Source organism: Lycium ferocissimum, chromosome 9 (assembly GCF_029784015.1).
Source record: "Lycium ferocissimum isolate CSIRO_LF1 chromosome 9, AGI_CSIRO_Lferr_CH_V1, whole genome shotgun sequence".
NCBI lineage: Eukaryota > Viridiplantae > Streptophyta > Magnoliopsida > Solanales > Solanaceae > Lycium > Lycium ferocissimum.
The window spans coordinates 7,633,715-7,651,291 of record NC_081350.1 but is presented as its reverse complement, the minus strand read 5'-3'; the positions used below and the strand labels follow the sequence as shown (position 1 = coordinate 7,651,291).

Here is a 17,577-nt window from a genome sequence, read left to right as displayed (position 1 = left end):
ATGGGTAGGATCGTAGCAAAGAGAAAGAATTGGGCCCGGCAATGAGTGATTAAGGACAAAGCTAATAGTTAAATGCAGAACAGATATAGCAAGTATGTAGCTAAGGGTAAAAGCGAGCCAAATAGGAGGAAGGTCTACTAGAGCAGTAACTCGACAAACTGAGGGAGGAAGAGAATTAAACCCTATGGATATTCTAACGCTAAGAGAGGATATAACGAGGAGTTACGAAGAAGTTGAAGTTTTGAATCACGATGTACGAACGGTGTGACCCATTAAGTTATGGCGAGAATTATGAGACCATTTGTTAAGTAAGGCATCTTATGTGTAAGGAGCGAGTTTACACGACATCCATATAAAGACTTTTAAAAGGACTATGTGTTACCCCGTATTAGTACGTTGGGATAGCAGAGTATAATACCCCTATGGCAGTATGAGCGGATCGTAAAAGAGTGTAGATGGATTGATGTTGAACCTTAAGTTGTAGTTTATAAAAGAAGTTAATGGTATTCTGAAATATGTTTGGAGTTATTGTCCTGTGAACGGAGTCATTTGATAAAGAGAAAAGACATCATTTAACCCCTGAACTTGGCATGAAAACTCAGTTTGGAAACTAAACTTAACTTCTATTTATTTACCCCCCTTAACAACTTACGATTTAATTATCTTCCCCCTCTAGTGGCGGACAGGCCGAGGGCCGGGTAGTGTTAGACACGCGCGAGCTAATTGGTCCACGTCATTTATTAATTCCCCCAACTTATTTTTACCGTTCCCCGCATAAAACCCGACCCCGGCCCAATTAACCCGACCCACCCCCAATTAAATCGACCCATCCCAAACAAAACACCCAACCACGGTTCCAATCGACACTTTTCCCCTTTCCACTACACAACCAAACCTCCACAAACCGATCATTGCAAAGTTAAAATCCGAAAATATACGTAAATCTTGTCGTTTATGAGTGATATTGAAGATTAGTTAGCCACAAAGGTACACGATTCTTGTTGTTCTCGTTAGGGTTTGTCTAGATTTCGATTTCAGTTGCAAAAAATTAATCTTTAACTTCGTTTTCTTTTTTATTTTTTTTTGGTGTAAATGGTAACTGAATCTTGTAATTTTTCATTTGTTTTCAATTTTAGGTTTTGTGAAGAAAATGGACGATGTGTTTGTGACTCTGAGGTTTAACCACGGAGGTAATTTAGAAAAAACCCCTTGTATTAAGTATGTTGGAGGTAGTGTGACGAGATTATTTTGATGTTGATCTTGATAAATTCTCTTATTTTGAGCTTGTTTACTATGTTAAAGAAATCGGTTATAATGTTTCATCTTGTTGTGTATATATTAGACCACCTAAATGTCGATTTGTAGTAGAAGTTAAAAGTGATAGGGACATTATTGGTATTGCACCTCAATTAAAAAACGGAGATATTGTTGTAATTTTTCGACTCATCTTGTTGAGGAACCTATTGTGGTCCCCACGCTCTTCCACCTATTACCCCCGTGGGTAGGGAATCTTTTCTTGCTTTTGATAACCCCACATGTGAAGATATAAATGAAAAGGTAGGGGTGCGGTGAGGGTAGTCAAACATTTGGGGGTAGTGAAGGCTTAGGGTTTGAAGAGGAGTTTGCTGGTCTTGATGAACCCTTGGGTGGGCCTTCGACTGCCATTTTAGCGGCACTACTACTACTTTCGTGATGATGATGATGATTCCGACTTAGAAAGTGAGAGTGAATGCGAGGAGTCGACAATGTAGTGGTAGAGGAAGGTGAAGAAGAAGAATTTGATAGTGATGTTCATGAGGAGGATAGGAATCTAAGGAAAGATAGGGTGGCTCTAAAATCAAAAAAGAAGAAAGATAAGGCTAAGAGATCTGAAGGGATAGATTTAGGGCCAAAGGGTGTAGATATGGGACATGATGAATATTTATCTAGAAGTAAGAGTACTTTTGAAGGAAAATTGGGTGGGGATGAGCCATTTTATGACTCGGATGAACTGTTAGCTTTGAAATAGAGAGGATGATGAGTTCGGGCTTGCATGACGAAGGTGTGGTTGAAAAGCCTACAAAAAAGTCAAGGAGACCAAAAGAATTAGAAATAGGGTTATTTTTTATCCCGAGTGTAAAGAAATAGTTTGGGAGACTCGGGTCTTGCATTTGAAAGTGCTAAACGGTTTAGGAAAGCACTTACTAGGTATGCGATTCAAGAACATGTAGAGTTGGATAAATATGTCAATGAACCAACTAGGGTGAGGTAAAGTGCCTTTAGCTTGCTGTCCATGGTTATTGTTTGCCGATTCTGATTCTAGAACAAATGATTTTGTTGTGAAGAATTATAATCCTGTTCACAAGTGCAATGGCACAACAAAGAACAAGTTGGTAAATTCTTTGTATATTTCAGAAAGGTACAAGGATAGAATTATTTGAACACAGGCATTAGAATTTTTGAGCTTCAAAATTTGGTAAGAAAGGAATTGGAGGTGTATATTGGTAGAATTTGTGGCAAGGAAAGCGAGAAGCATTGTTTTGCAACAAATCATGGGTGACAATATAGAGGAGTTCAAAAGAATTTTGGATTATAGGGATGAGCTTTTAAGGACTAATCCGGAGTAGCACGTGTGTGGTTAAGGCTGAGTGAAGAAACTTTGAAGGTGGAATCAAAAGGTTTCAGTCCTTTTATATATGTTTTGATGCCATGAAGAAGGCATTCAAGGCTGGTTGTAGGAGAGCAATTGGGTTGGATGGGTGTTTTTTAAAAGGTGTTAGTAAAGGGCAATTGCTTGTGGCATTTTTGTAAGGATGGGAACAACCGGATGCTACCAATCGGGCGGTTGTTGAAGTTGAGAATACTTTTACTTGGAGATGGTTTGTCAACATTCTAAGGCATGATCTTGAGCTTGGAGATGGGACTGATTTGACAACTCTTTCAGATATGCAAAAGGTAATGTATTCTTGGTTATTGATTTCTGAATTTTTTTCATTCTCTTTAACTTATGCTGCTCTGCTGTCACCTAATATTTTTTACATGTTATTGTAGGGTCTGGATATAGCCATTAAGGATCTGTTGCCAAATGCAGAACAAAGAATGTGTGCAAGACATGTGCTTGCCAATTTTTCCAAAAAATGGAAAGGCATAGAGATTAGAAATCTGTACTGGAGATGTCTTTGGAGTTGCAAAAAAATTTGGATCATATGGAGAAGTTAGGTGATGGAATAAATGGAGATTTGTTGTATTACAACATAGATAGGTGGTCCAAGGTCTACTTTAAATACCTCAGCTGTTGTGATAGTGTTGACAACAACATGGCCGAGAGTTTTAATTCCTGGATTTTGGGGCCAAGGCACAAGACCATTATCACAATGCTTGAGGAAATTAGAGTCAAAATGATGAGAAGGGTAGGACAACTAAGAGAGTTTTCTGAGACTTGGATAACAAACATCAGCCCAATGGCTTTGAAGGTATTGCAAGAGAACACATCAAAGTCAATGAAGTGTACTCTTGAATGGAATGGTGAATATGGCTTTGAGGTCAAGGACAGCTGGGGTAATAAATTCATAGTAAATCTGAACAGCAATACTTGCACTTGTAGATCTTGGATGCTGAAAGGTATTCCCTGCTGTCATGCCATAGCTGCACTTCATTTCAGAAAATTGGAACCTATTGACTATGTTGCACATTGGTACACTAAGGACACTTACCTCAAAACATACAACTCATTCATTCAACCTGTTACTAATATGGCAATGTGGCCAAAGACAACCAATCCTCCTGTCCTCCCACCTGAGATTAAAAAGCTGCCAGGTAGGCCAAGGAAGTGTAGAAGAAAGGAGCAGACAGAAAACAAGACAGGGAAGCTGTCAAAAAGAGGTGTTGAGATGACCTGCAGCTTGTGCCATGCAAAGGGTCACAATAAGAAGGGTTGTCCTATGAATCCACAATCTGTGAGAGGCAGAGGAAGGGCAAGGGGGAGAGGGACAAGTACTAGTTCAACAAGGTCAAGTGTTGGTTCTTCTACGGTACCAAGTAATTCCCAACCAAGTAGAGGAAGGGGAAGACCAAGAGGTTCTACCAAACAGGTAAAAACTCTCCTTGTTATTTACTACTTGATTAAATATTACAGTCTTACATTGACTCTAACTACTTAAATATGAATTAGGCCATGGCTGCTGCAGCATTTCAATCTGGAAGGGGTACAGGACAGTCATCTACATCACAGGTATTACTTAGCTTGTTAAATTACCACTTAATCAATTTTACAATTCTAAGTGTTTGACACCTTAAATGTGACTTAGGCTTCTGATGCAAGTGGTCGATTCTTGGAAGAGGGCACCCCTTTAAGAGGCCAAGAGTTGTGGGAATGGGAGTACTTCAGACCCAAAGTGGTTTCAAAATTGGCAATGTAAGTTTGCAACCTCATTAACCATTTACTGTAAACAATCTAGCCTAATGGAGATATATTTAGCCTAATGGATATCTATTTTGCTAATACGGCTGGAATGGCAAATCGACTCCAACCATGCTATGAATTCGGCGGTAGTCAACGGTAGTCTTGGACAACACAAACCAAGACCGAGGAGGACTAAAATGGAAAAGTAGTCCAGCTATGACACAACAAGGTCTTCGAATAAATGAGTGGACAAAAGAGAATGAGAACAAGGGCCAAAACGAGTTGAACTCTTTAAGTCAAACGAGTTCATCGAGTTACACGAGAAATGAAATGGAAGGCTGTGTATTTAACGCATTTTATGTCTTTGATCTTGTTGTTATGCGGCGGTATTTCATGATTTTAATGTTGTTTTTGTGAAACAATTATGGTAGATGATGTACATTTGTCAAACAAATATGCACTTAGGCTTTATCAATTTTGGAAAACGTGACAATTTTGCCTTTAGTGACATTCTATTGTTGGAATATTAGCGGTCAGTGGCAATTTTCCTACAACCATTGACATTCGTTTGTTGCAATATTAAGCGGTTATTTGTGGCTTGCAATTTTTCTTTGTATATTTCCTGGTTTGTGGCATTTCTGGTTTCTGTGTTGTGCATGACATTAAATGCATAGAGAAGTCGCACAATGAACTCCTCATACAATTTTGTGTATAACACTAAATGCGATGCATTTTGACGGTGTTTACACATTTACACCTCCAATTGTGTACGTTGAGCGGTTACACATTTGAGCGGTCAAAACGCATTGAATGGATGCAAGTAAATGCATTATACGATTTGTACCTTTCAAACACATTGAATCCGAGTTAGTAGATGATGGTAGTTTGTACTTGGGAGTGATGGTCAAAACCAATGAATCCGAGACATCATTAAGTACTTGATCACACTAACACTATAACTCAACTCAACTATAAATAGGCCTTCTTTCCATTTCACTCTCCACTCAACTCAAATAACTCTTAACATATAGTGACATTAAAGGCGGCCTTCATCTAAGATGGATGAAATGGAAATGGCGAAGTGTTTTGACAAAGAATTGACGAAATCGTACGTCGAAAAAGACGATTTCGTAAGTCTTGTCGTATTATATATTTTCAATTGTTCTTTTACCTCTTTTGGTAATAACATGTTTTTTTTTTTTTTTCACGGATCCTTCAAGCGACATCATCAGAATTTCTTCCAAACACCGACAAGGATCTTTAAAATGTTCATTACGACGATCATGAGTATAATATGAAATACAAGGTTGGCGTATGCACACGCGCCTTTGGCTCAAGGTTGGAAAGCCTTCATTGATCTCTTAGCCCGGATTAGGGATAGGAGATGTGTTGTGTTTTAAGGCTTGTTTAGATGAGAATCGCATAGTATTTTTTGTTCATGTAAAGGAGGATCCGGATATAGTAATGATAGATTAGGTTTCCAGATTCTCTATTTAAAGTAATTTATAAAATTTCTCGACTTATGCTATCATTTTCAAGGTAATATTTTCCATAACAACAAAATTCTTCAACAAGAGCATAAAGTTCTTCCATGACATTTACATTACAACAAGACCATAAAGTTCTTACATTACCTACTACGCGATTACAACATACAACAACATAAATTCAAATGATTAACGAAGCCGCCAAAAAGCCAATAAATATTCCCCACGAAATCAAAAGCAACATCCTTGTATTTGCAAGTTTCTCCTCCAAGTTTAGAACTTTTTTCAAGTCAAATTGTTGTTTACTCTTCAAGCCAATTAATTCCTCCTTCATTTTGTTAACTTCATTTAGATGTCTAGCCTCAATGGCAATTAATTCTTCTTGCAATTTGTCCCTTTCGATCTTGACCGCATCTATACGACGACGTCAAACTTTGAACATTATTCCGATTTCTTCTCGAGAAACAATTCATCTTCCCGAATTTCCCAAAATCCACAAAAAATTGCCCTTGGCCTCCGACATTTGTAGAATTTCCGTCCGGGATTACTAGGAGTCGATGAAGTGAGGTGTTTGCAATGGTGCCACAATTACATTTTACGTGAGATGAACGGCTACCTTGAGACATTTATGAACCCACAAAATTTTCGAATTAGAACACGGAGCGATTATGGACGAAATTTGGAGGAGAAATTTGATGGAGAAATTTCGTGGAGGAAGAATACATATATTTTCGAAGGAGCAATGGTGTGAGCAAGAGGAATTTCATGAATGGGGAAAAAAATGGGGCGATTGAAGGTGATGAAGATGAAGATGAAGTTGAACTTAGGGTTCTAAAGGGTGGTGGGTCGGGTTGGGACTAAAAGGGGGAACGTATTATAATCGTTCCCCGGTCGATTTGTATTAAAAAAAAAAAAAAACGTTAACAAAAATTAATTAACGCGCGCGCGCGAGTGCGCTCAACAAACACGCGCCCGGTGCGGGCCACTGAGGGGGAAGATAATTAAATCGTAAGTTGTTAAGGGGGGTAAATAAATAGAAGTTAAGTTTAGTTTCCAAACTGAGTTTTCATGCCAAGTTCAGGGGTTAAATGATGTCTTTTCTCTTTGATAAAAGGATGAAGGGTACGATAAAAGGAAAAACAAGGTGTCAGTCTGATTAGATGGGAGCTGTAACCCCTTATTGAAATAAAGGAATCGAAGGGATAGAATTATAAATTCCAGAAGACTTGTCTGAAGACCAAGTGTTTATGTAGGAAAGCGAATGACAGAGAAAGGTGACCTTGGAGAAAAATATATACATGTATAGTAAAGAAACCATGAAGGTTCATTTGATGGGAATTTATGCCTATCCAGGGAAATTCGCTAGTTATAAAAGATAAAAATGTGAAAAGACGGAAAAGAAGGCATCAGAAGTAGATCTAACCCTTATAAGTGTTCCGATTGGATACAAGAGTGTGATTAGCAAGAAGATAGATAAGTCAGACCACACGATGACAGAACCCCAACCTTGAGAAGGTCGTGAAGGGCGGCAGATAATTGCCGAAGACGATGGACATTCGAAAGCTATTGGTGTATCAGGACCTCCTTAATAAGGGGGGAAGAACATATTGGACTTGAAAGGAATTATGACGTTCTCAGGCTCCAGAAGGGGAAATTTATTAGCTTGGAGCTAGAGTTCGAAACATATCGGCATATCATGAAGGTATCAGAAGGAAGCAGGAACGAATTGACAATAAGTGCATCATGAGGTAGACATAGGGAGGAAGTATGGAAGATAACTCAAGAGAGCACTTTATGTCAAGATGAGCTACAATATTTCTAGACCATGATTTGAATCTCTCGTATCGGGCAAAAAAAAAAAAACTTACGCCATACCTAAGTATGTAGCGACATGCCCTAAAAGGTAATGAAAAGAGCGAGAAAGGTCTTCAAGCTAAATGTACAAGGGGTGTTAGAGAGGATGACGAACCCAAAGAACACTCGGGCTGATAATGACAATTGTAATAAAAGAACAACGATTGGTAGTTGGACGATTTTTGAAGGAATGAAAGAGCGCCGCTCCTATGAGTGGAAATAAAAGAGTTCACTTGGATATTAGAAAACATCTCACGGATTACTAATTATACTAAACATAAGGGTACATGCTATGGAATTATATGAACCGTTAACGTGAAGCTATGCCCAACTACAATTGTAAGAAGGCCATACCGGAAAGCCAACAAGAAATAACGACTGATGAAATGATCGCCAATACAAGGAAATCAAAGACACGCATACTTGTGTTGTAAGAGAATCGTAAGGGAGTAAGAATTTTCGTTGCCCTATGCTTCTGGGTCATATTGCAGGATTTGAGGGGAAAAGGTTAAAGAAACAAACAGGCGAAGCTAAAGAAAAAGTTGTAGTAGGAGCTCAAAAATGCGGCGAGCTACAAATTTAGTTAAAGTCGAATTATAAGTTTTCCACAAGTATAACTGGACTACGAAGGATAATCAATGGCGAAGAACCATTATGTATATATGTACCTTGGATCGATGGAAGTGATCTTGGAAAGGAACTGGGAGGAATAGTTTAAGGAACATAACCATTATACTCACTAGCGACAAAGTCATATTGGGTAAGCACTCAAAATGTAAAGGTAAGAGAGATGGTGATAAGGATGTAAGGACTAATGACGCTGATCATTAAACCGTAAGGAGTCGAGAGAAAGCATATTCGAGACCAACAGATAGCAAAAAGGGTAGCCTGAGATAACGCCGAGGGGATAAATGCAAAGAGGAAGCTGTATACGAAAAGGTAATTACCCACTAACAGGAAAATAAGGAGCGAGAGAAGGAGGATACTTGCAGGACGATAAATAGTTATGGCACGGCAAGTCAAGACTACAATAATGGAGATAAATGAGAGCGAGATACTAGTTAAATTTCTGAGCATGTGCATGAAAACAAAGAAGTGAAAGAAGTCGATTGAGGGAAATAAGAGAGTTAACAAAGAAAGGGAAGAAACTGACCCAAGTTATAGTCTAAGCAAACGGTAATCGGACCGGAAGAATAACGGTTCTAAGGAATCAAAGATGATGTTGTGGGTTGACAATACTACAACATTCGAGGACGAATGTTTCTAAGGGGGGAAGGATGTCACACCCCGTAGTTTCTGTACGTTGAGACTCATTAAGAATTAGCTATTCAATTGCAGACATCGGAGTTATTGTCGGGAAGATGCAAGATCAGAGGTGCTCGTGTTACTATTATAAAAGTCCGAGTTCGCGTAACAAGCTATAGGAGGATTGGGAAACTATTGAACTGAGGAGATTAAGCTTCCGAGGCTTTGAAGGAAAGTTGGGCAAGGTTTGGTATTAAAATATTGGTCTAACTGGAAGAAGAATATGTTTTAGTATATTAAGAGTTTTAAAGTGAAACAAAAGTTTAAAGTGAAGTTCGGAAAATCTAGTTTCTGATGCAACAAACCGCTCCTCAATCGGACATCGGGGTAAGGAGATATGGACGTTACAAGTTGGGGTGCGACGGAAAATGCTCGCGCGAACGCGCCTGGGGGCGCTAACGCGCGCGAAGGCCAAGGGCCAATACGCGCGAACGCACCACGGGGCGCGAACGCGCTGAACAAAATTAGAGGGCTCGGGTTCAGGATGAAGGTTATATCATAAGAATGCAATAATAACCGATATATGACATTTGGAGACCACATGGCACTTGATGAAAAAAACCCTCGTTGCTGCACGCTAAGTGGGGTCCACACGTCGGACTTTTACAAAGGACATATGAAGAGACATATGAGTAGTACATGAAAAGTTGAGCAAGTCCTAAGAAGGACCCATAAGCCAAATATGGGCATAAGCCTTCCAAAAGGGCGATTTAAGGAAATATTTTAGGATGATCTGATTTGGAGGGGCCAAAACGATATTATAAGTTTGGAATTTAGAAAAATACAAAGAATAAAAGTTGTAGATAATTGAAATAGCTTTCCAACCATAGGTCGTGGGATCTCATACGATATGGGATCAAGAGTTATGACCTTTTTACTGAACGAAGGTGCAGGCAGAAAAAATAGACCAGCGCGAACGCGCCGCCCAAGGGGCGCGAACGCACTGAAGGAAAAATGAGTCGGTCCGGGCGGAACACGGACCGTTCTATAAAAGGGGAGGACCCCTATTTTTCAGCCTAACTCACCCAAAACACTCCCAAATATTCCGGAAAAATTCCCCAACCTTCCACTATCAACTTTTAGCCCGAAACCGGTATAATTCCCAAATTCCGGTCCGGACGACGTATAGTTGTGACTTCAAAACTGCGTATTGAGGCTTTGTGTCTTAAGTTCAAGGTGGAGGTGTAAATATATAGCATTATTATCAAGGGAAAGGTATGAATCTCTTTCTATTTGTGATAATATTTGTTTATTTACGGAGAAGGAGCTATAAAATTGTTATAAAATAGTTCTGTGATGGAATTATGGGACAAAAACCATATGGGGTGTTTATGAAGTATTTTGAAGTTGGAAATATTATGGTTAATGTTGGTATTGTTGTGATTGCTTGTTGGTAGTTGAATTGAGAATTCGGGCTAGGCATATAAACGGGGAGATCTTTTTGCCCGATTTTCGAGCGAATATAGAATAGTTTGATTTGAAACTTAGTACAAGTGTGCGATGAAAAGGCTAACGTTAGTGTAAATCCTCTTAAATGTAGACCTACGAGCTCGGACGCATAAGCATAACCAATAGGAGGTTGAACAGGTATGTTAAGGCTCGTCCCTTTCTTTCAAAGGCATGATTCTTAGATTACGATTTCGTAAATGCTTCCATAACTTCGTTGTTTTCAAAAGTTAGAAGCCTATGATTCCAAGACATGATTCTTTTTTTTTTCGATAACCTATAAATGCTTTCCAAAATGTCCGTATTTTTCCAAAACGGAGGTTTATGACTCCGAAAGCTTTTGTGACAATGTCGATGGATATGTTTTACAAGGACAATGATGATGTCAAGGACGAGAATATTTTCCTACGCTGAATATGCTGATGATGATTCCATGTTTAAAGGTTCCAAGCTTATGATTTCAATGACGATATGAAAATGTTGAGCTATTTCTTGATTTCTCAATTTTACTCATGAATGATGACTATTTTCTTTAAAGATTCCAAGGTATATGAATTGATGCCTTATGATCCTATTCTAAGTTTTCTCGTGGTGTTATTCTTCATTGATAGTCTCACCTTATAATAATTGTTCCTTCCAGGTGAGACAAAGTGACCATGATTATTCCATAACCTAATTGGAGGCTACCGACCTTATGTCACTCCGATAGATACATGACTTTATTTGGGCTCTCATGCATGCTACTCATATGATATATGAATATGATATGAGTATATGTATATGGGGAAAAAGGGCGAGAGCGTTATATACGCGTAACCACCTGATCAGTTGGCATAATATGACATGATATCATCCCGGACGCGAGATGCCCGGACGCGGGATGCCCGGACGCGGGACATATGTGGGCGAGCCGACGTCGTTCGGCGCTATGACATGTTCTATTTTCACATGTATACGGAAAAGAAATGTTTTCAAAGGAAAGAATAAGCATGCATGGCATACGCCTACTGGCGGCATTCACGTATACGGTTTGCTCTTCTTCCTCATGATATGTTCTATGTTTTTGATATGGATATTATTCATTTGTATACTCCTTACTACGTTATTTGTTCATGCCTTACATACTCGGTACATTGCTCGCACCGACGCCCCTTTTTGTGGGCGCCGTTTCATGCCGCGCGGTACACCGACGAGTAGAACCCATTACGAGAAGACGTTCCGGCGGAGTTAGTAGACTCCATTTGTTCCTGGAGTCTGTCGAGTCGAGTATGTGTCTGTGCAGTTCGTTCGAAGTTAGAGACTTTGCAGACGGAGTCGTGGGTCTAGAGTGTCAGTTTTGAAAACGGCCCCACTAGCCGATATGTTTTTATTATACATTATGTTATAGAGTCCTTATGCTTACAGACTGTGTTTAATTTGAAAAACGACAAAAAGATTTTAAAAATTTTACTATGTATTTTACTTTCATTGATTTAAGAATCCAAAGAGAATATGTGAGTACTAAGAGTCCGCGGGTTCGCTCGGCTCCGAATATGGGGTCGGGTGCCCATCACACCCTAGTAAGATCAGGGTGTGACAAATCTGCTTCACCTGTTGGTACAAAGCATCTGAGACTTTCAGGTGCATATAAAAACAACTCTTATTTCTTTATATCTTCTATCCTGAAACATTTTCATACTTCCTCAAGGCTATCATGATCATTTCTAATGATACTTTATCTGCTGAGGCAAAGATAATGGTGTCATCTGCACATGCTAGATGGTTCAAATTGGCACTCCATTTATCCATACTATATCCCTTGTATTGTTCATGATCAAATAAATAATTAAGAGCTCATGATAGCACCTCTGTACCTAGAAAAAACAATGCAGGTCAAAAAGGATCACCTTGTTTCACTCCTCTAGTTGAGTGAAAAAAACCATGAGACTGGCCATTTAACAATACTGAGTACCGATTGTTAGCTAGTAACCTCTATATTTGATCCACAAATGCTCCATCAAATCCCGTCTTTCCAGAACTTTGGTTAAAAACTGCCATGACACTCTATCATAGGCTTTAGCCATGTCTAACTTTATAATCACATTAGTAGGTTTGCCGCTTTTTCTGATATCTGTGACAATTTCTTGGGTAAGTAAGACATTCTCTATGATACTTCTATTCTTCACAAAACCAAACTGGTTGGGAGAAATCAACTTATGCAGGATCTTGTCTAACCTCCCATGCACAACTCTAGAAATAACTTTATTGATAATGTTACTCAAACTTTAGGCCTCAAGTCTGTGAACTACTGAACCACATCTTTCTTAGAAAGTAGCACTTTTGTATGTGTAACAGACTTTGGAAGGGTATGACCTTCATAGAATGCCTTCACTACCTTATAAACATCCATCCCAACAATATTCTAGCAAGACTGATAAAAACTACCTGATAATCCATCTGGACCACAACCATTCTCACCTTTTAACTCAAAAGCTGCTTTTTAACTTTATCTTCAGTGGGGAGGGCACATAGCAGTTCATTGTATTCATCAATAACTAATCTGGGCATAGAACTAAGCATAGAGAAGTCTGAGTTACAAGCTTCTTGAGTAAACTGATCTTGAAAAAAACTGCACTTTACCTTGAGCAATTCCTTCCTTACTCTCAAGCCATACTCTAATAGCTTCCTGGATTCTCTTCACTTGTAGCCTTTTTATTCTACCATCAACAATACTATGGAAAAAATTTGTGTTCCTATCACCCTCAGGAAACTAGGTATATCCAGATTTTTGTTTCTAAAATTCTTCCTCAAAATGTAAGTATTTCTTCATTTCTGCCTAAGCTAGTTGCAGAATACATCTATTCTTCACTGTTTGTTCTTCCTCAAACAACTGTTCATTCACTCTCACAATATCCTCCCTTATGATGAGTTGTTTGAAAATGTCACTAAAAGCCACCTTACTCCAAGCTGATAATGCCCCTTTAACTTGTTTAATCTTCTTCTTGAAATTCAGAAAAGGATCATCCTCATTGTCCCCAGGCCAATTGACTTTAACAATATCCAGAAAATCTTCATTATCAATCCAAAACTTAAGAAACCTAAAAGGCTTTATAAAGTTTGGAACTTCAGTACCCAAAGTAGTAAATAGTGGAGCATGGTCAGAAACTGTCCTGGACAAGTGTTCTAGCTCAATGTTGCCAAGCCAATTTTGCATATGTGAGTTGATTACAATCCTATCCAATCTTTCAAATATACAGTCATTTCCAGCCCTTCCATTCCACCAGGTAAATGGACTACCTTTAAAAGAAGTTTCCTCCAGCTCACAAGAATTTATACAAAAAACAAAGTCTTCATAATCTTGAGGGCAGTAGGAGTGCCACCAATTTTCTCTTCCTCATTTAAAACCACATTAAAGTCTCCCCCCTCCCATCCAAGGCATATCAATGTTAGTAGACAAATGATATATATTATCCCATAATTGCAATCTATCATGATCATTACATTTAGCATAGACTAGAGTAGTAATCATATGTCTGTTGTGCTCCTGTAGAAATAACTTCAAAGTAATCTCCTATTTTGTATCTGATACAACCTCTACTTCCACACTTTCATTAACAAAGAACCAGATCTTCCCATTAAAATTTGCACCTGCACTATGCATTCCTAGGTTTCTTTAATATTTCTGTATATGTCTAGCTTGTTGAAAAGGTTCCATCAAAGCTATCAATACAAAGTTTTGATGCCTATGTAACATTTGTAGCCTATGAAAAGCTTGTTGTGTCTTTACTGATCTGATGTTCCATATCAAAGCTTTTAATATCATTTAAAAGAAACTTTCATATTTGCGGATCTCTTTGGCACATCCCTGGTTGGATGTTGTACTTCTATATGACTTGCATTCTTTCCCTTTTTGCCACTCTTCAATGTTGATTTTGGTGATAAACCAGCCTGTCTGCTTATATGATCTAAGTTAACCCCCAGATATTCCTTATTATCTTCAATAATACTGATCACATTTTCCTTTCCTTCTGAAGTACTGCTTTCTGACCCTCCTATATTGTGAGAAATAATATCATGTAACCTCTTCATAGGAGACTCCTTACTCAGTATTTGCAAAGGTTGAGCTATTATAGGACTGATTAATATATACTTGGAGTCAACCATCCCCTTCTAAATCAAAGGCAATGATTGTATGTTCATATTATCCACTTCCAGTCCTCCACCAGGATCATCAACATCTATTATGTCCCCTTTCACCGGATTATTCATATCTTGTAGCTCCAACCAGAAATTCCCTCTCCATCTCATTTTCTTGTCATCTTTTTTAACTTCTACTCTATCACCGTATTTGGAAGGAGATAAAGAATTAGCATCCTTCACCTCAGTGTCCACCTCAAAACTTTTTTCCATATTATCAACCACATGGCTCACAACACTTTGTTCTGAAACAGAAGCAGGAGTCTCTAAAGTAGTCAACTTATCCTCCTCATATATTTTTTCCACATTATCCACCGCATTGTCCACCACATAATTCTCGGTAGTAGGTTCAGAAACAGTAGCAATAGGTTCTACTATTTCCAACTTACCAGCAGAAGTATCTTTATTAAAGATCACACTAGTATCCACATCACAATGATTTGTTTCCACAGGTTCCATTTTTTCGTGCAAAGCAAGAGAGTATCTGTTTCAATGACCCCATTACCAACCTCAACCTTAGAATTCTTATGCTCGTTGATTGTCCCAACATCAACATCAACAACATGATTAACTACACTACAAATAGCATCATCAGATATTGAGTGCTCACCCTTCCCATTAGCATGTTCATCCTCCACTTCAACCTCAAGTGCAGCAAATTTATTTTCCACATGAATCTCATTGTTGCCAGACTTATTACCCATATCCATATTTCATATATCTGCAGCCACATTAAAAATTCTAGGATTTCCTACCACCAGTCCACTAGCAAGAGTTTTAGTAGGGAATTTCCTATAGTTCCACCCTGTAGAAGGTTGTTTCACCACTTGTGGGACAGCCTTCTTCAACCCCTCCTTCTTCTTAGTATCATCATTCACAACCTCATTTTTAGTAGGCTCAGCAGCTTCAAATCTCAATTCTGGATGCAAAATTCTATAACTAATCTCATCATGGCCTTGAAGTTTGCACTTCTTACAATTCTATGGCAATACATCATATTGTATCTTAACATCCCCCTGTCTAACTTGCCCAGCTTTCTCATCCTTGATTTCCATCCTTACAAGCTCTGGTAGATTAGCAACAAGATTAACTAATACTTTAACCCTAGCACGACTAGGTCAAATTTTGTTAATGGTTGCCATATCCAACTACATTGGTTGACCTACTGCTGAAGCTAAAGAGAAAAAAGCCTCCTTTACATAATAAGTAGGCAACAAATTCGAAAAGAAAGTCTAATCTATTGCCCTAGTTGTCTCCTCATCAATTTTGAACATAGGATCATAAATTAACGTACGCATTTGGTAAGAACCATCCTTACACTTAATATAATGAGCAACTTTTGAATTCATTATAAGGAAGTCTTATAAATTCTCCACTCTCATAAGGACATGTCTATGTCTGAAAAACCAACCTTACAATCTCTCTTGAAGCCACATTGTTTAGGAATGTGGATTCTCAGATCCTCCAAGGAGGGCAAATTATATGAAAATTTTCCTCTCAATGCGTATGAGAGCTTTTCAATCTTGTTCATGTGTAGAACCTCTTTCTCTGTCAATTTAGTCACGTGAATCCCATCAACAATCTCCACAGGTTTCATTTGTATTGGTTTTACATCACATATTGGCGTATGCATGGTTAGGGTTAAGAATGTCGGCATATTTTAGGTTTTTCTCATCTGATTCATCGATAGTAATCGCAATACTAGTAGAAGGGTTGGAAGGTAAAGGTGGGAATTGAGTCAGGACGCCGGTGGCCTTGCTAGAACTAGGGTTTACTCTCTTTTAGGGTTTGCATGGAGAGAGAAGAGAGCCCTTTTCAGACGCCAATTTTGAAAGGTATTGTCACGACCCAACCGGAGGGCCATGACGGGCACCCGGTGCTAACCCACTCGGCACCTCTTATCGTACATTCACATTTATGTCTAGGTGAGCCACATAGCTTATTCATAATTTCTATACATTAATAATACTAATCTCATTGGGCAGCAACACATTTATATCATCATCAACAACAATGCCCCTATTTCCAAATACACAAACTGACGAGGCTAACAAAACGATATAAAAAATATAAGCCGACAAGGCTAAAAGACATCCACCCATACACAACTTTCTACGAGCTTCTAAGAAAAGTATGTAACAACATATAGATGGGACAGGACCCCGCCATGCCCATATGTATGTACACAAAAGAATAATACCAATAGTTGTAGCTCCGGATGAAATGGAGCTCCTCTATGCAGTCCCTGAACAAGAAATCTATGGATCAAGCCTGTCTCCCTGTCCACCTGCGGGCATGACGCAGCGTCCACAAACAAAAGGACGTCAGTACGAATAATGTACTGAGTATGTAAAGCATAATCAACATCGTAGTAAGAGCATAAGAAATAGCATAGAAATAGCATAACATAGAAGAATCAGGAGGTAATAGAAACATTTGTACCTCTAGCGGCCATCATCATATTTACTTACTTGTCTTTCATAGGGACCTTCCATTTATAATGCTTGCTCATGTATATATATATACATATATTTATTAGTATCATCCCCGACCATGAAGGTTTGGTGTTTCACGTACCCAGCCATGTCAAGGCTTGGTGTTATACATATCTAGCCTTACCAAGGCTCAGGGTTATCCGTACCCAACTGCAGAGGTGCGCGCACGATAAGTATCATACCCGGCCATATAAGCTCGGTGATTACATAATAGTCATACATACTTAGACACACATAAAAGTCCATAAGTATCATCAACATCATTACCATCATCGCTTTCGTTGCATCTATCCTTATAGAATCAACTATCAAATTAAGGAGGTAGTAGAATCGTGAAAGTATCGAGGATCATGAGCTTTAATAACTTTAGAAATAGAGTCATTTAGAAGACATTATGGAACTCATGAAAGGGTATATAGCAAAGAAATCATGC

The 17,577-nt window shown here is 38.7% G+C and overlaps 1 protein-coding gene across 1 annotated transcript; it reads left to right on the top strand.

Moving 5' to 3' along the window:
- Positions 1-3,152: 3,152 nt before the first annotated feature.
- On the top strand, positions 3,153-4,397 carry LOC132031554 (uncharacterized). The gene is made up of 3 exons (XM_059421540.1): positions 3,153-4,070; positions 4,151-4,210; positions 4,287-4,397. Exons 1-3 carry the CDS (start codon positions 3,153-3,155, stop codon positions 4,395-4,397), a joined length of 1,089 nt encoding a protein of 362 aa, XP_059277523.1.
- The last annotated feature ends 13,180 nt before the right edge of the window (positions 4,398-17,577 follow it).